This window comes from Sceloporus undulatus, chromosome 4, assembly GCF_019175285.1.
Source record: "Sceloporus undulatus isolate JIND9_A2432 ecotype Alabama chromosome 4, SceUnd_v1.1, whole genome shotgun sequence".
NCBI lineage: Eukaryota > Metazoa > Chordata > Lepidosauria > Squamata > Phrynosomatidae > Sceloporus > Sceloporus undulatus.
In genome coordinates this window covers 184167544-184189361 of record NC_056525.1, presented here as the reverse complement: position 1 = coordinate 184189361, position 21818 = coordinate 184167544, and the positions used below count along the sequence as shown (strand labels likewise).

The window sequence follows — 21818 nt, the reverse complement described above, 5'->3', positions numbered from 1 at the left end:
TGATTGATCCATTCTGAGACTAAGCCATAATAGATCTTTTCCCCATTGCCTTCTGTACCTGGGACATAAATGAGTAATGCCTTTTCCCAGAATGAGATGTTAATAGTTCTACCCCAGTCTTCATTTGAAAACTCATTAGTAGTAATAGATGTCAATAGTGGGAAACCTGAGGCCAAGACTGCAGCAAATTTACTCTCCACTTTGTGGACAATTTTTCTATAATGCCTTTGAACTGGAAGAGAGAGAAATAGAAAGGAACAAAATTAACTCCCATAAACATTTCCCATAGATAAATTGCTTCATTATTCCTACTGTATTTGGACTGTATCACTCTTTAAGCTGTTTTTTATTGCTTAATACTAACAAAATATGTTGTGTTGTTTTCTGATAAAGGTTTTGATCAACTGTTCTATATTGTTACCACAATATACATTTCATAACTTGCCAATACTACATTTATTATTCTCAGTTGCAGGAGGTAATGTCAGAAACGGAAAGACTGAACTTGGTAAAATCACTCTATTTAAAACCACTGTTTTTCCTACAAATATAATGGATATCTTTCCTCATTTCTGATATTAATAGGCTACTGTTATGTTCCTTCATTCTTCTTTAAGCCCCCCCCCCATGATATTTAACAGACACATAAATCCACTAGATGTTTTAGTGTCAGATGATACTAGTGTGCTGATGACAACCGACTGTATCTTTCCCATAGAAGGTGTTTGAGTGCTACCTGATGTTGATAATGGACTGGACTGTAGACTGGAAGGTGAACCATATTCCAGGAAAGACAGAGGCATGTCTGGTTTAAAAAAATAGGGATTCATTTAGTCAGATGAGGTCATGTTTTTGCTGAAATATCACCTTTATGTTTTATGTGTATTCCTGGACTCATTTCTGAGTCTGGAACTTTTTGGCAATGGCTGGTAGTGCATTTACACAGCTTAAATGAGTGCATCAGCTATACCTGTTCCTGGAAGTGTCAGATGAACGGTCATTTAATATATTATGCTGTGCTTTCTTACTTTTCTTTACTATGTTTTAAACTATTTCAAATAAGTAATATTGTTGTTTCTTAAAAAATAAGATTGCTTTTGTTTAAACCCATACCAAGAGAAAAGAGACAATGATAAGTTGAATGAACGAATAATAAACTTTTCCTACTGATTTCAGAGCCTGTCCTTGCACACATTTTAGAGTCCAGACTAAAGCCAGTCCATGCTACAGAAGTCTGCAGTGCAGGCGAGAGTAAAGGAGGGCGACAAAAATGGTGAAAGGTCTGGAAACCATGCCCTATGAGGAACACCTTAGGGAGCTGGGGATGTTTAGCCTGGAGAAAAGAAGGTTAAGAGGTGATATGATAGCCCTGTTTAAATATTTGAAAGGATGTCATGTTGAAGAGGGAGCAAGCTTGTTTTCTGCTGCTCCAGAGAACAGGACCCGGAACAATGGATGCAAGCTACAGGAAAAGAGATTCCACCTGAACATTAGGAAGAACTTCCTGACAGTAAGGGCTGTTCGACAGTGGAATGCACTCCCTCGGAGGGTGATAGAGTTTCCTTCCTTGGAGATCTTTAAACAGAGGCTGGATGGACATCTGTTGGGGATGCTTTGATTTGGATTTCCTGCATAGCAGGGGGTTGGACTGGATGGCCCTAGTGGTCTCTTCCAACTCTATGATTCTATGAATGCTTCAGAATGACAACTTCCTTTGGGTTGAGGGTGGGTTTTTGAGGGGCATTTACAATTGTGGCAACAGGACCGCAATAATAAATACATAGTATAGGGGACCATGGAGCAATTACAGATCCTCAACCTAGGTTCTGAATCCCTAACTTCAATGCAAGATGCTAACATCTTTAAATCATGGCAGCATTCCTTCACACTGTGTCACACCACTACCAGAAAGGACTCTTCTTTACATGCCAGGACACAGTAACACTGAAGATTTTACATATTCATGGTGTACAGCTGGCTCCTAGTCAAAAAAGCAGCTTGTTTCACTATTCTTTTATTTTTTTGGCCAAGGACCAAACCTCAAAGAGAGTGACCATATGCACTAGTGTTTTCACAAGGCAGTGATGCCTGTGGTAATAGAAACCATCTGGAACACCATGTGTCCCCCAGCTCTGCTTTAAACCATCCAAAAATGTCGTTTCCTGGTGGGACACAGGTCAAATAGAGACACAAGTTTCATTTTGATTGTAGGACCCAACCTCTGAGCTATGACAACATAAAACACTCAATATTTACAACACATGTAAGCAGAATGATGGAATAATTATACTTGGCAATCATACAGGATATTTAATTGCTGTTTGATGTTTGTGTGTCATTTAATTTATTGAAGTGACTGTCTGGATTTAATTACCCTCTCCCTTTCTGTGAAAAACCGTTACCATTTCCTCTTTGGCAGTTGCAGACAAAACAGATTATCTTCAGATCTGTGGTTTTCACCTAGCAAGCCACAGGCACATGTTATTTCCACTATGCATGGAAAATTCCTCTACCTGTTGAATATAGCTGTTCCCCTTGTCCCACACATACACATAAACCTGTGATAGCATTTGCCATTTTCTTAGGGGTCTTGCCTATATATGTGTGAGTGTGTAATGATAGGGGGGGAACCTTCTTATAAACCCTATTCTTGTAAAGCCTATTGTGTACACTTCTAATAATTTTTACTCAGGCTCCCAAGCAGCACAGAAACAGAAAATACAAAAAAAGAAGGCTCAGATCCTGACTTTCTCACATCACACAGTTGTACTCATGCCCCACTGATGAGATTCTCATTGGCTACTGTGTGAACTGTTCGCTGGACTACAAATGCCTGGAGTCTAATCCAGCATGATTCTTTCAAGTATTTAATTTAGCACCATAGGATAAGGAGCTAAACAGCTATTATATACAACACTGACAAAACCTCCTCCCTGCCATTTTGAAAACTATTCAACAGTCTGATGTGACAAAAAATGTACACCTGCAATCTGTTTTTCCTTGCAGCCAGCTTAGAAAATATTTTCCTATATCAATCCACAACTTTTTTATGATCTCTCTTTAAACATTCTATTTTATGTTTCCATTTACTAAATTGTATGAAAAAGTTGGCGTAGAACAAATGGAGCAACTGAAAGCAGAATGGTAGAGTAGGAGTGCAAAATGAAAAAACATTGTTACTTTTTACAAAAAGTAGGCAGTTATATAATGAAAATCATTAAAGCATGGATTTGTAGTTGCTGCCTACTTTGCCAGAAAATGAACAAGTCATCTGAGACTGCTTTTTTTTCAGAATCAAGGGAAGTTGAGTACTTTGGGTGGACCCAAGATAGGCACATAATACTTTTTATATTAGGGATGGGGAAAATGTGGAGCCTGCCAATGTTATTAGATTGTAACTCCCATTATCTCTCACCAGGAGCTGCCTTGGCTAATAGGGATGATAGGAGTAGCAGTTTAACATCTGGAAAGCCATGTGTCCCCCAGCTCTGCTTTAAACCATCAAAATAATTCTTAGTCACATTTCACTCTTGCTCTCTGAAGCTATGTATACCAAAACAGAATGAACTAAATATTTTCCACATATGTAGACTTAATGCAGTCTGTATGGTGACAAACCAGTCAAAGAGTAGCTGAAGGCATTGAGAAAGTAGACCTTGTGACTCTCTCCTAATCCCTGTCTTCCCAAGGAGCCCAAAACAAGTTGCTCATACCATATTTGAGGGGTGTGCTAAACTTGGAGGATGTTCATGGCTCTTTGAATCAAAGAAATTAGCACCAGTTTAAAACAAAACAATAATCAAATTTGTACATTTATGCTTTATCGTATTTGCACTCAGCATTCTCAAATCTCCCTTTTTTGGCCTTTACATGTCATCACGTTTCCTCTTCACAAAATTTACTGAATCCTAGGTTTTAAGCATTTCTTTGGGGAGGCTACAATGCTTCCATGCAGCAATATAAGCACACCATCTTCTCTCATAAATCAATAAACATTTCTCTCACCACCATTTCTTTTTACCTCTTACTTTGTTCACTGTGTGATAACATTCAAAACCACCCTTCAGTTGCCATGCTCTTTTGTATGGTACATTATAGGGCTCCTTCCCATTGTCCACATTGATTGGGACATCGGGAGATGGTAGTCCAAAACATATGGACAGCCAGATTCTCCATCCCTCTGCTACCAATAAGAATAAGACAATCAAATTTTGCTCACATCTTTATTTATATAAACTCATACATTGAGATTAATTTTTTTACATAATTACAATTTACATCATTAAAAGTTATACTTTCCATTCTGTTCTTCCATCTGTCACTTATGACGATACTAGAATTAGAACGTTTCCAGAGAAACAAACATGTTAACTGTACATTCTTTGGCACAGGATTAAAAATCCTTCTTTGGATCGTTATGCAAAAGGATTAGCACTTTTTCTCACTAGTGGATTTTTCAACAAATTAGGTTTAAATTTCCATTTGGGTTCTGGTGTCTTTTAGTGAAACCAATCTTATGACACAGAACATTCATCAGATAGGATGTGTTAACTGCTGAGAAGCTGAACAAGATTTTCCAGACATTTTAAGTGGTAGACATCCTGCTGGCTTTCTTGTCCCATTTGAAGAGCTAAAAGGGGAGAAAAATGAAATAATTTTTAATATAGCAATAGCAATAGCAGCTTCCTTTAGATACCACTTCATACCACACTAAGCAGTCTTTAAGCAGTTTACAACTTTAAGCGAATTGCCCCCTAAAAGCTGGGTACTCCTTTTAGCAATTTATATTTGGAAGGATGCAAGGCTGAGTCAACCCTGAGTCTATGGTTGGGATTGAGAGTGAGTGGCTGCAGTATCGGCATTTAACCACTGCGCCCCCAGGATTCCTTTGTTATAAATTGCTATCACTCTCATAATTAAAGATACAAATAAGTCAAAACTGTCCAATTAAAATGGATCCTCTTGTTTCTTTACATAATTCTGTGAGTAGCATAACAATTCATATGTAATTACAGTATTACTAAAATAAAATTTTCTTTAGAAACATTGGAAGATGCCTTCCATTGAGCCCATCTATTGCCTGATCTGGATCATTGACTATCTGTGACATTTCAGGAATGGTGACTAAACCTAGGGAGTGACATGACTCCAACGGTAGGTGTCTGAGTGAGCAACCTGGAGAGGGGATACACTACAATGCTATAAAACACATCTATGTAGCTGAGACCCTTTAATCAAACTTTACTCCAACTGCAATTTAGTACCAATTAGCTTATTATGCTCTCTGAGGTTGTGCCTTTTATTTAATACACAGCCTTCTATATGCTTGGGGGGTGTAGCCTCCCCTCCCGCCCTAGAAGAGAGCCAGCTACTGCCACCACCTATTACTTCTTTCAGGTAAAAGGCCCATAAACCCTGTAGGTTTTTTTCCTCCCACTAACCACCAACAATGGAAAGGAAATCCTAAAATAGTGTTGGTCTGTGTTAGTAACAAACTACCAACATTATCTATATGGAAAATAGAGGATAACCTCTTTTCTTTTACCCTTAGAACACCCATACACAAAAAAGCATTAAGGGTTGATTATTCATATTGTTACATGCCCTGTTATGGGATGAAATTTCCTTGGTAAACTTTGGCTTGCTTAAGTATGCACAACGAATCTGTTACTTGCTAAGCATACAATAAAGCCTGCAAATCCCTTCATCCGTTGCATGCTAACTGATGAACTGAACAAGTGACATTTGAAATAATCTAGTCAAAGTTAAGAACTTTTAAATTGTAGAGAATAAGACTATTGATATGTACGTAGATGAAATACAGCATTCAATGTTATAGATACACAGAAAATCAAACAGGGATTATGCTTCATTGTAATATATGAAATACAGTTGTCACGAATATGTAATGTTCTATCGTTTAATAAAATTTGTTTTTAAAAAAGAACTTTTAAATTGTACTGGATTTCATGGAAGCAACTTAAGTATATGTTAAACCCCGAAAGCATTAGTTCTGACTAATCCCAGAGCAATTACACAGCTGTTGCACTATGCAGAAAACTAGTATGAGAATAAGTTTCAGCCTTTAACAGGCTTTGCACACAGGACTATGTATTTAGCAGTGGAATGAATTTTTTTCAGTGGAAAGAATGTATGCCTGTATCACATATAACATCAGAAGGTCCATAAATTTCCCACCCTTGCTCTAGAGTAGATGGCCATCAAATTATAATCCACGGGCATGTGTACGGGAAACATTGGATTTTCTCTCAGTATAAAACCTAATATGCTCATTTTACACACACACACACACACACACACACACACACACACACACATTTTAAAATGAATTTCATCTATGTTCTGGCTTTCCTTTAAGATTTTAAACAATGTAAGATTGGGAAAGGCCAAAGGAAGCTAGAAAAATATAAATAATATTCAGAACAATCTTTAAAAACTTTCCTTTAAAGAGCTTTTCCTTGCAATAAAAGGACATACAGATTTTAGGAGAACCATCCCAAGTTCATAAAGTTTCAGGAAGTTTGTTGATTTATGTACATTTTCTAGAAAATACACTGAACTCAGTGAGACTTTTGAATAAATGATCAGACTGGAAAACATTTTTTCTTGATCAGTGCTGAATATTAATAATCTTTTCACAAAACAATTATAGAAACAGTTATTCCTGTGAGATGGAAGCTAAACTTTCTCCATTAAAACATACTTTTCTTCACTGAAATGCAAGCTTCGTCTATTCTTCTTTTTATTGATGAATTCTTCAAAGTCACTTTTGCCTGTAGCACAAAAAAGGGAAAAAAGATCAGTCCAATGACTGCATTAATCCCCCATGCTGATGCTCTTAAACTCATTCCTTTCTCTTGTATTTCTTTCTTGGCAGCTGGCCATAAGGCTATGACACTCTCAAACTTAAGATTGCAATGTGTGAGCATACCACTGCAAATAATGCTATGGAGAGGGAGAGGACAGAATAATACAGTAAGATATAGTCATCAAAGGAAGCACAATATCCCCAAATATGGCTGTTTGCAAAGCTCAGCACAACAGAAGATCTCCACTGAATATTAAGCTGCCTTGTGAGTGACACACTTACCAATTTCTAGATTAATACAATACTGCAAGAACAAAAATAGGCTGTCTGTAACATGACAATAAACAACATATTTTAAAACTATGCATCACCTAATTTACAGGATAATTTATTATGCTGCCATATACCAGTGTTAATTTGATGGATTTCTGCACTGTATAAGCCCCTATGCAGAAGCCAGGAGCAGAGAAAGAACCAGCATTTTAAACAGATACACCTTCTTAATACTATTAGTAGCTTCATTAACTAACTGTGATCAGGACAGAAAAATAGCAATGAGGAAGTAACTTTTTAAAAAGGTTTGCAACATTTTATCACACTTGACTGTAAATAAGAAATACAGTGCAGGTGAAGATTCTGTGTAAAAAGAATGACTTGAATACTTATAGTATTGTATGGTGCAATGGATTGAGCATTGGACTATCACTCTGGAGATTAGGGTTCGACTCCCTGCTCCGTCATGGAAACCCACTGGGTGACCTTAGGCAAGTCATACATTCTCAGTTGCAAAAACTGAGAAAAGACTGAAAGGCACACAGCAATAATGAAGTTCCACTGCAATTCTGTCATGCTTGGAAGATGGGAAATGGGGGAGTAACAGGACAGCAGGACTGAGGAGAGAACTAGAATTACACACTTATTCTACATGCCCATCAAAAACTTGATACAGATTTGAGTTGGTTTGAAACAGTGGCCATGTTCTTAGTCACTGCAATGCAGTGAATGTTCTGCAAGAGATGACTGAACTATGTATACCTTCTCTAACTTGGGATGTTGGTAGTAAAGCTCTTGACACCAATTGTTGAAGCTGGGCGATTTGATAGGATAGCGATAAACATTCCACTGCCTCAGGAAACCTACTACACTACTTGCTGTGAGAAGAAAGCGGTTAGTCTGGTAGGATTAAAACATTACTTAAGCTCTGAAGAATGAGCAGATAAGGACACATGGTAACTGGCAAAACTCAGAAGAACCATATGGAAGAGCTAGCCACAGGTATGGTAGCAAAAGAAAGGATAGGTGTAAATGCAGTAGTGTCTTATACAGTAGAAAAGTGGCTAGCAGAAGAGAAAGACACTTGAGGGATGAGTTCTAGTTATGTGTCGGCATTAACAGAATTGACAGGTCTATACCAAGGATGCTGTATTTCTACACATTATAAAAATTCTTCATGTTTAGACCTTAACACAATGACTGCTGTGTTCTATCTCTCTCCAGAGGCCTGTAAGACAACTGTTTTGTGGACTAAGTATCATGGGTTGGATCCAGATTTAGGCATAGCAACTACACTTGTGGAAGGAAACTTCACTGCCTTCTGCACAAACACTATGTGCTTTGCTATGACATTTCTCCAGGGTTTTTATTTTAACAATGAATTAAAATCAACCATCTTAGCTGAGTAAACTAAGATTAACCAAATTTTCTGTGAGCATCCATTAAAAAAACTCCAACAACCTAATTTACACAGCACTGTGTTATCAGTCACATTGACCATAATAATGGAAATGTGATATATAATGTAATACATAAATAAATCCTACAATGCTTCTGCAACAACATGACGGCAGAAAAACATTCTGTCTTTGAAACACTAACCTTCTGGTAATTGTGAAGCAAAGCCCAAAGTGCAGATGCTCCTATTCTTTGAGATACAGGGCTATCGCTTTCCAGACAGGCAGATAGCAATGCAACTGCTTTATCTATGAGGAAGACAAAAGACCACACATGTGCTTAACAAAAGGCCATTCTACCACATTTTCAGCTGTTCTAGTGCATTCTGTAGATAATTTGTCTCTTTCATTCTGTGATAAATATTACAACTGGGCAAAACCACCTCTGAATATACCTTATCTAAAAAAAACCTTATGAAACTCATGGGGTCACCATAAGTTAACGGGCAATTTCAAGACACAAACACACACATAGACACACATAGAGAGTTAAGTTTATATATATCACAATAGTTCTTGAACTAATCCGTTAATAATTGTTCCTTGTAAAAATAAATTTAAACATAATAAATACAGCCAGGATATTTCAGGTATTCAAAAGTATATGTGAAGAATATCTTTCCAGCTGCTGAATGCTAGCAAGGAGACACAAAAGTTGTACAACAAAGAAGGATACAACATTTAATTCATTTTTTGAGTGTAACAGATACTGATAAGAGAATTAAGACACCAATATCTTTATAAGACTAGATGACCTCCCAGATTCCTTCCCATTCTATCATTCTATGTGGATGGTGCATCTTGCCTGCTGAATACTTTTAATGTAGAATGGTAGATCAGTTGCATATAAACCATGCATTTATTCACTGAGGAGGCAAACCTGGGATTTAGGTCCACTACTTTGCCACTGACAGTTATCCAGCTCCAAGGCAGTGGTGAAGATGGCATTAACCACAGCATAGGATAGCATATCATATTGCCTAAAAATGTGTCTAACAAGTGAATGGCTCTTAATAGCATTAATTTCTTGGCATTTGGGATGTCTACGTTGAAAAAGCACAGCAGGGTTGTTACTGTTGGCTTAAGCTGTCATTGTTATCTTAAGCTGCTTCGCCATTCCCACATCCCACAGGTATGGATGGCTGAGGTGTAGCCGCCTGTGTGCGCATGTCCCTACAATCACCTCTTTTGGCGGGCCTATCCAACAGGTCTCCTCTAATCTGATTTTGAACATCTGAATATGATGACTCGATTCTTACGACTGTGAGCAATACTGTAACAGCTCTTCCCTTTTATTTTTGATTGATGTATTTTGTATGTATTTTATGATGTTATTACTGTTGTAATCCCGCTTTGATCCAAAGGGAGAAGCGGGAGATATAAATAAATTTTTATTATTATTATTATTATTATTATTATTATTATTATTGACCTAAGGCAACCCCATGAATTAGGCAAGGGAATACTCAGAAATGCTATTGCCAGTTCCTTTCTCTGAAATATGGCTGACATCACTGGGTATTCCTTGGCAGTCTCCCATCCAAATACTAACCAGGGCTGACCCTGCTTAGCTTTCAATATCAGTCTGATGCCTTTAGGGTAATTAGGCCTACATACATTCTTGTGGGAGCTGGAACATCAATCATGCAGGATTCTATCTCCCACAGATATCCGCATATTCATCCAGATTCAAACACTGGTCTCCAGTCATAGTCCAACATTCAAACCATTACACTACGCTAGCTCCCGATGCATATCCACAGGCCTCAGGCACAGGCATCCCTATTACGTAGATACAAAAGCTGTGTGGTAGCTATTATTGCCATTGCAGGAGAAAATGGCACCCATCACAGGTACAGCAATCCCTCCAGGCCACAGTTGTCATTGCTCTGAATTGCCTGTGTGCTTTTGAAGACCTTCCAGCTGTTTCATTTTCTAACATTAGTCCAGCATTCAAGCATTTTTATAGACTTCTTTTCTATACTTCCTCCTGTATCTCCACAAATTTACTTATTTTATGGTTTCTGTTCTGCAATTTTTCCTCTTAGTTTTTACTATACATGTTCTCCTTTTTAAGCTTGTACACTAAGAGTCTCGCATTAAAGGGTGGTTTATAAATTCAATAAATACATTAGTGATTTTCTTAATTTGAGTATTAAAGCTTACAGTGTGTTCTAATTCCATAATAATATATTACAAAATTCTTCAGCTGAAAATCTCAAATTAATAGACACATCATAGATGTATGAAGATTATGACCATAATCCTGTTAGGGAATTACAGTACCATAGAAGCAAGAGTGCATGAGGGTGCACTTTCTCAGCGTGGACCCCAGCACAATGGATCATTTAACAAGCACATATCTTGCTCAATTCCTCCCTTTTGATGTACTGGGTAGGATGGGAGTCAATTGTTGCCAGTATCTATCTTCTCCAAATGACAAATTCAAAAGCAGTTTTAGCCAAGCAACAGACAGTGCACTAAGGCTTTTATTACCTCCTTTTGGCAATGATAGTGGATGACTTCAAGGCCATTGAACCTCATGCAGCTGGCTGTACAACTCTGGATCCAGCATAACTGTACCAACATAAAATACTATGCTAAAAGTGTATAGGACCTTGACATATGTATATTCATACACAATATCTATAAACAGAGTCTCAGAAACTTATATTACTGTTAAACATCAGTACTATATTATGGCCAGAGCATAAGCAAAACATTCAGCACTTACCATTTGCTAGTATCCTAGGTTTATTGGCTGGACTAAAGCAAGTGTTGTGCAAAATCAGAAGGATCATATATGGATTACTTCGGTGTTTGTACTTGGCCATCTCTATAAGCTGATCTAAACTACCATTCAGCTTCATAATCATTTGCTGTCCATCTTCTCCAAATGACAAATTCAAAAGCAGTTTTAGCCAAGCAACAGATAGTGCACTAAGGCTTTTATTACCTCCTTTTGGCAATGACAGTGATAAAAAGTTCTGTAAAAAGTTATTCTGGAAAACAATAAGAGTAAAATATACTACATTACTAAACAACATCTTTGTAGAGTTCTGTTAACAATTCTCACAATTTCAGTTAATTATACAGTCAGCTGGTAAAAAGGCAATAAAATAATTGTCTTTCTTTAGCCAATCCAGCAGTCTGGAAAAAATAAAGTTCAATAATTAATTGATATTACTATGGATGAAGTTATGTACCACTCAGCTAGTGATTAACGTATGATTAGTAAATGCATTGGACTATATGGGCTTGAAATTAAACATGTGGTGAAAGGACAAAAAATTATGAGAGCTCTTCAGTGAATTTTGAAGAAACTAGTGGAAGACCTCTTACAATACAGCATGGAAGTGTATTGGGAACACAGAAAGACAAAAAATAAGGAAAGACACAACATATAAATTCTTGTGTGCAAAGTCTTGAGTAAAATTAATATAGACTGAGGAATACTGTTCTCACGTTTTCCACAGCTAAGTGAGAAACATGTATCCTGTAAACAGAAAAGCCATACCAGTAACATATTGAAAACACAGCAAGTGCTTATTACAGCTATCATAACTATTCATGTTTCCTATTCTACTCTGTCATCACATTTCCTTGATGTGTGTATATTTAGAATCAGCCTAAAGATGCAAAAAATATGTAAGTTTAGAATTGCCAGATGGTTCTTATAGATATAAAATGACAAGTGAATTCAGGGTTGTTAGAATTTTTGCACTTATTAAACATGTGGATTTCAATGAACATGCATCAGTTCATTTACCAGTTTGACAGAGAAATACTCCGATTGTAAAAGCCTGTTTTAATAATAATAATAATAATAATAATAATAATAATAATAATAATAATTTTATTTATAAAATTTCCCAGATGGATCGAGGCGGGATTTCAAAGATTTACGTTTCAAAGACATAGCTGTGTTAGTTTGGAGCAAAAAACCTTGTAACACCTTTGAGACTAATTGAAAGAAAGAAGCTGGTAGCATGAGCTTTCGTAGACTTGAGTCTTCTTCCTCCACCACATGCATCTGAAGAAGTAGGCTCACGCCTACAAAAGCTCATACTACCAGCTTCATTCTATCAGTTACTCTCAAAGGTTCTACAAGTTGCCTTTGCATACCTTTTAAAAGTAGTGTGCTGTGTGACTTCAAGTTATTTCCAACTTACTGAGACCCTAAGGTGAACCTATCACAGAGTTTTCTTGGCAAAATTTGTTCAGAGGGAGTTTGCCTTTGCCTTCCTCTGAGGCTGAGAGAGTATGCCTTGTCTATGGTCACCCAGTGGATTTCTATGGCCAACCAAGTATTTGAATCCTGGTCTCCACAATCCAACACTCAAACCAGTACACCACGCTGGCTCTCCTCTTTTTAGATTTGTTTTGTTGTTCTATGCCTTCAAGTCATTTCTGACTTATGACAACTCTAAGGCATTCACCCGTCATGGACTTTCCTTGGCAAGTTTCTTCAAAGGGGGTTTGCCACTGCCATCCTCTGAGGCTGAGAAAGTGTGACTTGCCCAAGGTCACCCAGTGGGTTTCCATGGCCGAGCCAGGATTCAAACCCTGGTCTCCCAATGTCCTAGTCCAACGGTCAAACCACTATGCCATGCTGGTTTTCTTCTCTTTTAAAGATACTATCGGGAAAACAAATGTATTTAAGAAGATGCACATCACTTTCAACCACTGTATCTCATTCAATATTTTCAATGTCGTCATGTCACGGTTCTCCAGAATTTCAGGTAAGAGTTTTTCCTAGGTCTATTACTGACCAATAGCTTCTTTCCTAGAAAGTCTGAAAAGTTAGCAACACACTGTACTTCACTTAAGAAAAGGAAGTCCATGTGCTATTTGTGCTTTTAAATTATTTCATGATTTACCTAAATTGGTTGCATCTTGTAAAATTATTTTTAGCCATCTTGAGTTGCACTCTTTAGAGTAGCAGTTCTCAACCTGTGGGTCGCGACCCCTTTGGGGGTTGAATGACCCTTTCACAGGGGTTGCCTAACACCATCGGAAAAAACATATTTCCAATGGTCTTAGGAACCGAGACACCACAATTTTATGATTGGGGGTCACCACAACATGAGGAACTTTATTAAAGGGTCGTAGCATTAGGAAGGTTGAGAACCACTGCATTAGAGGAAATTGGGTCATAAATATACATCTTAACAACTACTTTCTCCAATGTTACATAGGCATTTGTTGAACTTAATCTGATTTTTAATTTTCCCCAATTCATAGTGCTAGGCCATTTTGTTGTTGTTGTTGTTGTTGTTATTGTTGTTGTTGTTGTTATTATTATTATTATTATTATCATTTATTAATAAAGCACTGTAAATGTACACAGTGCTGTACATACAATCTTTTTAATTAGACGGTTCCCTGCCCTCAGGCTTACAATCTAAAAAGACATGACATAAAAGGAGAAGGGAAAGGTGGTGGGGCTAGTAGGCTAATACATATAAAGTACATAGCAATACAGGAAATGGTTCGATAAAACAGGCACCAAAAGAACATCAAATAGCAAGCGACAATTATGCAATGCCTGGGAACGCATCTCTGAACAGGATGGTCTTCAGCTCTGTTTTGAAGCTGGTTATTTTTCTCCCATGTAATATTACAGCAGAATTGTAAAGTGCCTGAGCTGGTTATGAAGAGCAGGATTTCTGGATGAAATTAACTGAGATACCATCTATTCTTTCTTTTGTCTTTCAGTCATGGACAGAGAGAATGTATGATAGAAATCTACATGCTATTTATAGAATGAGACAGATGATGAAAGTACACAGCACTGAAAATGTCACCTACAGCTTGGTCATCTGTACTGGCTCAGAGGTTGCTAAGAAGAGAACAATCTATTTCATCAAGTTTTCATATGACACTGTGTCCTTGGTATCCTCAACTTCAAGGAACAAAGAGTCTTTTTGACCACAGAGGTCCAGATAGTGGAACACCCATCCCACAGAGCCTTTACTGGTACATCCTCTGCTTTCTTTTTGGCATCAGGGAAAGGTTTAATATACCAGCCATTTAGATCTTTTTTAGACTAAGCTACTACAATTTTTGGGGAGCCAATATGGTGTAATGGTTTAAGTGCTGGACTACAACTCTGGAGATCAGGATTCAAATTCCCACTCAGCCATGAAAATCCACTGGGTGATCTTGGACAAGTCATATTCAGTCTCTGAGAGGCAACGGCAAAACTCCACAACAGCTTCACCTTACAGTTCCCATAAATTAGAAATTATGTGAAGGCACATAAAAACAACTACACTTTTTTTCAGCTCTCTCTTATCTTGGGTCTATGGGTCAAGTAATTTACTCTTTCTATATTTTCTTTTGTTGATTTTGTTGTAACAGGGATGCTGTTTTTACCAGTTTGCTAGTGCCCCTAAGAGAACTTTTGAAAAGCTGTGATAAACAGATTCAAATTACAAGAAGAAATTCCATCTAAAAATTAGGAAGAACTTCCTGATACAAAGAGCTATTCAAATTGAGTGCCTCAGAAGGTGGAGGACTCTCCTTTTTAGTGTTCTTTAAATTGAGGGTAGATGGCCATTTTTGGGTGTGTTTTAGTTGTGTATTCCTACATGGTAGGGAGACATTTCCAACCCTATGATTCCATGAAATGAATTATATTGGAAATAGATATGTATCTATGTATTAGCTCTAACAGTTCAGCAGCTGTTTTAAGCCATTCTGAGTCATAACTGGGTCTAACTGTTGAAAGGTACACTATGTTGACATCAACTTACCAAGACAGAAGGGCAGAAGATAACTGGTTCACATTTCTGATCTGTTTGTTGATGGAAAAGAACAGACAGTGGAAGTGCCTTGTCCCATCCACTGCCTTGCTTTGAGAAGAGGGAAAGTAATGAGTCTCCAGAGGAGGGAGGGAACTGTCCTAATGATAAACTGCTTTAAGAAAGTTTCTGACAGCCTTCATCAGGAATATGAGGAAATTACTGTACTACTGAAAGAAGAATTATTGCATCAAAACAAACCAATCATTTCTGGAGAAAGGCACTTCCCACACTTTTCATTTACAAGATAACAACTACACTGACATGGGGAAAAGATGCACCAAAGAACATAAGTGAAGATTCAGGGGTCTGAGACATGCCTATCCACAAAGGAAAGCACTGATGAATGTCAAAGTATATTGACAAAGCATATAATTAATGTCTAAATGTACCTGGGCTTTATGCACAAATTATAGTAATAATTTGACTCTATAACACACAACACTGAATTCTGGTGAAGTGACACAGAAGTGGGAGCATCAGCTAGGAGCACAGAGGGCACAAAACAGACATTTTGACTCAATAAATAGGTTGACTAAAATAGAATGTGCCTGGCAAAAGCTTTTGGCAATTCGTCACCAAAAGTTCCTGAGCAAACTTAACAGTCATGGGACAGGAGAACTTAAGGACTTTTAACTGCTTAAGAAGAAGCAGCAGAAAGTAGGAATAAATGGTTAGTTACTCGGGATCTTCATTGGGACTGATATTTTTAAAATTTGTTTATAAATCATCTGGAGTTGGAGAGGACCATGAAGTGGCCACTTTTGCTGACTGCACAAAATTATTTAGAGATGTGAGAACAAAAATGGATGAAAAGAGCTCCATTCACATTAAATGTAGAAAACCTTGGGTTCAGTCTTAGGCATGTCCCAGTCATAGTGTTTTATGTCTCTCAATATTTACTAGTTTCAATGGCATGAAATCAAGTATCCAAATGATTGACATTATATGTAGAAGTAGGTTGACCAGTAAATGATCTTTTAGTAACACTGATCTCTAGATAAAGGGTACTTGATTTACATGTCCTCAGATACAGTAATATTGTACTGCACAGTTTTGATGTCTTAGGAATATTGTCCCTGTCTGATTTTTTTGTCAAATTCTCATCTATTTTCTTTGTCAATGGAAGCCTTCTAAATCTTTGTTGTTGTGTGCCTCCAAGTCATTTCTGACTTATGGCAATCCTAAAGCAAACATATAATACAGTTTTCTTGGCACGCTTCTTCACACAAGGTTTGTCATTGCCATCCTCTGAGGCTGAGAGTGTGATTTGTCCCAGGTCACCCAATAGAGGTAGGTGTAGGTGTGTGTGTGTGTGTGTGTGTGTGTGTGTGCTCAAGTGGGGATTCAAACCCTGGTCTCCCAGAGTTGTAGTCCAATGCTGAAACCATTACACCATGCTGGCTCTCCTTCTGAATCTACTTCAAGACATAAAAGGGATGTGGGGGAAAAATCGTAAATAACTTCAGTGTAAAGCAATGTACACTAAAGGGGAGATTCCCAACTTCACATACATGCTACTGGGATCTGACAGTGATTTACTAAGAAAGAGATGGTGGTAGACAGCTTGGTGAAAATGATAACTTGGTATGCTGTTTCTGTTAAAAATGACAAACTCCATCTTGAGTTTAATCAGAAAAGAAAATGAAATTATAAAATGCTAGTTATAGATGGTCCTTTTACAAATCTATGCTGTGAACATATCTGGAATAGTATGTACAATTTTGTTCATCCTATCTGAAAAAGGATATTATAGAGCTGAAATAGGAAAACAAAAAATGATCCTGGCACTGCAGAAACTCCCAAATAGGGAAAGTTAATGTGCCTTGCAGAAGCATTCACATACACACCTTTTATCTTTTCCACAGCCCATAATTTCCTCACCCTTGATTTACAAGGTGGAACCCACTCCATTAAGTATCCAAAGATACAATATGCAAGGTCAACTGCAATATTTCATTAAGAATAGGACGAGACTATGGCCACGGTCCAGCAGCACATCTCCACTGCTAGAAGGAGCTCTATTAGAACAAGGAAACAACCCAGAGCAGAGTTTTTAGAGATGCAGAGGGCTGATCCTTTTTCTGGTCCCATTGTTGGTACAGTTTTCATCAGTGGAGGTACACTGTTGGCTTCTGACCAATATTTGTCACAAATTTTAGGCATTTTAATCCTATAGTTCAATAACATCAGAAGTCACTTAAGTGACTTAACATATTTATTTTGTTTTGTATCAAACATACATCTTTTTCAGAGTCTTAGAAATAAATTGAAAATGGTACACCTACCTTTTGAAGAATATTCTTACAGTCATGAGACACAACTAGGTTAGCCAGCAGATTAAAGGTCATCTGCTGAATGACACAGTTCTCAGTTAGAGTTTGAGAAGCTAACTTCACAATGCTGTGCATTAGTGAGTTTCCAGCTGCTGTTCTTTGAGCTGTCTGAAGGGGAGACAATCCACTACTTGCTGTACAAAGAGAACCACAGCCTTTAAAAATCAAACATGGTTGCAATTAAGTATCAGGAAAAACATGTATTGTTAAAAGTTTCTATATAAACAAGCATCATAATTTCATTCTAATTTATAAAATATTGGTATTCAAAATATTGTAAGTATATGGATAAACTGTAAAAATAATATTTCAAATACAAAAAATGCCTTAACTTTATCAGCTTTCTATTATTATTCTAAGTTGATTAGAGAAGAAAAATCCTGTTTTATGCTTCCCGCAATATAAAACATAAAAATATTGTATTAGATAATATAGCTAAAAATGTTTGAACGTAGTAGATACATAGCTGCATTTCTTTACATAGAGGATTAGAATTATAATTTTTTAAAAGTTTTTCCTGAATAATGCTGGTTTTTATTTGACAACCCTGTCAATTTTGCCTTTAGTTACCATCCTGAAGCTAGAAATGTAAACAGAGAAAAAGGGAAAGAGACAATGAGATTTTAACAGGTACTTGTACAGAAGTCTCCTTATGAAGAACAATTGTGTGCTATCACAATCTTCTTGTACTTATGTATCTTCATCTCCTAAGAGAAATGCTCCTTTTTCAATTTCCAGCCAGCCATTTCTTTCAAGGCAGTGCATTCCACTCTATACATGTCCAACTTCCTGTCTTTATCTCTCGTTCAAATTGGTGAATGTGGCTACTGAGCAGGCTCAGTCTCAATTAGGTCAATTATTCTGACCTTTCAGATTTTTTTTTAAAAAAAACTTTGCATGTGTATGGATCTGTAAGTTTTGGGGTTCCTTGAGCATGCTGAAGATTTTCTCCTTTGTTTCTCAATGATACTCTTATGGATCTAATCATGTCAACACTCACCACTTGAGTGTGCTATTAGAAGGAGTGATTTTCAGTTTTTAGCAGTGGTGCTGGCTATGGAGAAGGATACACTTTTTTATATGCAACACAGGAATATAGACTTATATAATAACAGAAGCAAACATTAGAAAAGGAGAGATCTACTAAAGACTGTATACAGTCAGCCCTCCATATCCAAAAATTTTTTATCCATGGATTCAAACATCAACAGCTCGAAAATATTTTAAAAATATATAAATTCCAAAAAGCAACCCTTGATTTTGCCCTTTTATACAAGGGACACCATTTTACTATGCCACTGCAATTAACAGTATTTGAGCATCCACAGATTTTGCATCCATGGGGATTCCTGAAACCAAACCCCAGCAGATATCAAGGAACCACTGTAATTTAACTTTGTAAAACAGAAGAGATAGAGGATATTATTTATTTTCTGATTCCAAGGTTCAAAATATATCATGTTAAGCTTGATAAATAAAAAAAGCCACAATTGCTTAATGTGATTATGGCACTTTAAACTATACAGCACATACAGTAAACCATGACTTTGAAAGTAAACTTCAGGGCCATTTCTGAGTATGGCACTCTATCACATTATCCAACTCTGTACTGTTGATTTGGCAGGGATGTTTACTTTTATAAATAATAGCAATATAAATTTAAAAATCATGTGGTGGCTAGTCTCATATTAATGGTATGGCCAAATACTGTCATAACAATCCAGTTTGGACATTCCAGCTCCCAAATCAATGGCAAAAGTGGTCTAATGTGTAGTATCATTGAAACAGCTGTCTTGAGTGGTTAAAACAGCATGACATTTGAAAGCCATGGTTGGTAGACCCAGCTAGCACAGACCAGTTAAATCATGGAAATCTGGTAAATCAAAACTAACATAAATGTAACTGATTCAGTGTGTGTTTACTGTAGCCCATATAGGACTTTACACCCAAAAGCAGAATATTATACTATTGTCTGTTCGATACCACACATCCTTATCATCCATTTGGTGTGGTATTGAACAGGGAATAATATAAAATTTTGCTTTGGCCAAAATGGTTCAATACTACTACTACTACTACTACTACTAATACTACTTGTCTCTTCTTTGTAATCCTGTATATGGCTCCTCTTGTATTTATGCCTCCTTGTTAAACTGATGCCAGAAATTCACTTTGTAAAACACTTTCTGAATGTTGGCTGGCCTGACAGGGGAAATACAACACACATGTCCTTCCTTTTCATCACTGAAGTAGCAGCAAGGTAAACCTTTCAGAGGCACATGGATAGGTTTGATGTCTTCTCTGGATTAATTTTAAAATTCTCACTGGATAAAAACCTGAATGTTGCACTGCTTACCTCATTTTTGAGAACATTATAAGTACTATGGTTTCACATAATGATAAAATCTGGAGACATCTCTAATACTGAGAATTTCTCACTGATGAATTATTACACAGGGAAGGTATGTGTGTACTGTGAGAGCCAGGAGGAACATAATATGATTTAATGTATGAATAAAATTGTTTTGCAGACTTTGGATCCTAGTCATGGTTACAACCCTAAAGCTACCACAAGTATGTCTTGTACAATTTAGTGGGTTTTTTTTTTCATTTAAATATACTATGCCATATTACAACCTGCTTTTGACTGTCCCCTTTGTTTGAAGAAAGCAATTTGTGATAAGGCTACTGTTCCACTGGCTGCCAGTTTGTTTCCAAGTACAATTCAAAGGCTGGTTATGACCTATAAAGCCCTATATGGCTCAGTCTAGGCTTTCTGGAAGATTGTATCTCCGTATAAGAACTGGCCTGGGGTCTGTGATCCTCGGGAGAGGCCCTTCTCTCTGTCTCACCACCATCACAAGCACAGCTGATGACAACCCAAGAGAGGGCCTTTTCTGTGGCTGCCCCTAGACTGTGGAATTCCTTGCCCAGGGAGGCCAGAATGGCCCCTTCCTTCTTATCCTTCCACCAGCAGGCTAAAACCTACCTGATTAGATAGGCTTTTAAAACAGAAAGTTTTTAAAGCATGGAATAGCATTGTATTGTTTTAAAGTAGTTTTAACATTTTAATTGTATTTTGTTCTTTTAATATTATTATTATTATTAACCTTTATTTATATAGCGCTGTAAATTTATGTATATGTAAATTTAAATAATATGTAACTTGTTTAAATATTGTAATAATTTAATTCTATTTTAAGATAATATTTTTGTATGCTTTTAATTGTACGTTTTTTTAATGTTGTAAGCCGCCCTGAGTCCCAGTGCTGGGGAAAGTGTGGGATAGAAATAAATATAATAACAATAATAATAATGTACAAAAACAGAAGCCAAAAGCCTTTCTCAGACATTTGAATCTTGGGAACATATGGAGCTTTGGATCATGCCACGCTTTATAAAGCTATCAGAAAATTAAACCAGCAGCTATAAAGATACACACACAACACATCTTCAGAACTTATTCACGAGAGAATTTAAACCTTTCATGAAGACATATAAAGCTATTTTTAACAATGAGAAATCATTTGTTTTCCATGACAACTTGTCAGGTTTAGGAACAAATTCTACACTCACCTCTGCTAAAACATACTCCTACAAAAGAAGCTGTAAGTAGGAATAGTGCTATTAACCTCATAGCTTCTAATTATACATGAATGAGAAGAATTTCACCATGGGAGATAGAAATGCTAATATAGTCACATACTGTAGATTCAGTGAACTCATGAACTAGCCACCCACATTATAAGCTAAACATTGCTCTGTAGATTGAAGCTCACTGCATTTTTATGGGGGGGGGGATCAATTATGTCTGAAATTTTTATAACCTAGGTTTCCTTCTCTGCTTGAACTACACAAATGCCTACTAATTGTACTCTTTTCCTTGTAATTTGGGGTCTAATCCTGCTAAGGTGAGGGTAGGCTCTTAAGACCAAATGTATTGTTCTCCACACAAGTGAAATTACTATACCTATCAAGCAAATCTTATTAAAGAATCAAAGGTTTGGTTGAACAATACATGCTAGGTATAGATGCTGTGCAGTGACATTATATTGGTATTATCATTTACAGCTTAAATACATTTTAAAATGCATTTGCTACGAGAAAATGAAGGTGG

At 36.9% G+C, this 21818-nt stretch overlaps 1 protein-coding gene across 4 annotated transcripts in view; it reads right to left on the bottom strand.

The window, feature by feature from the left end:
* Positions 1–4218: 4218 nt before the first annotated feature.
* Positions 4219–21818, bottom strand: part of RTTN (rotatin) — a 109605-nt gene continuing 92005 nt past the window's right edge. For 2 of the 4 annotated variants that reach the window (XM_042463499.1, XM_042463500.1), the window contains exons 45-50: positions 17654–17856; positions 15318–15416; positions 11294–11561; positions 8705–8808; positions 6725–6794; positions 4219–4630 (exon numbers count right to left, since the gene is read on the bottom strand). In XM_042463499.1, the coding sequence (XP_042319433.1) occupies positions 4548–4630; positions 6725–6794; positions 8705–8808; positions 11294–11561; positions 15318–15416; positions 17654–17856 (827 nt within the window). In that variant the 3' untranslated portion in view covers positions 4219–4547. Of the gene's footprint in view, positions 4631–6724; positions 6795–8704; positions 8809–11293; positions 11562–15317; positions 15417–17653; positions 17857–21818 lie in introns of those variants that run through there. The other 2 variants (XM_042463501.1, XM_042463502.1) reach the window with 2 other exon arrangements.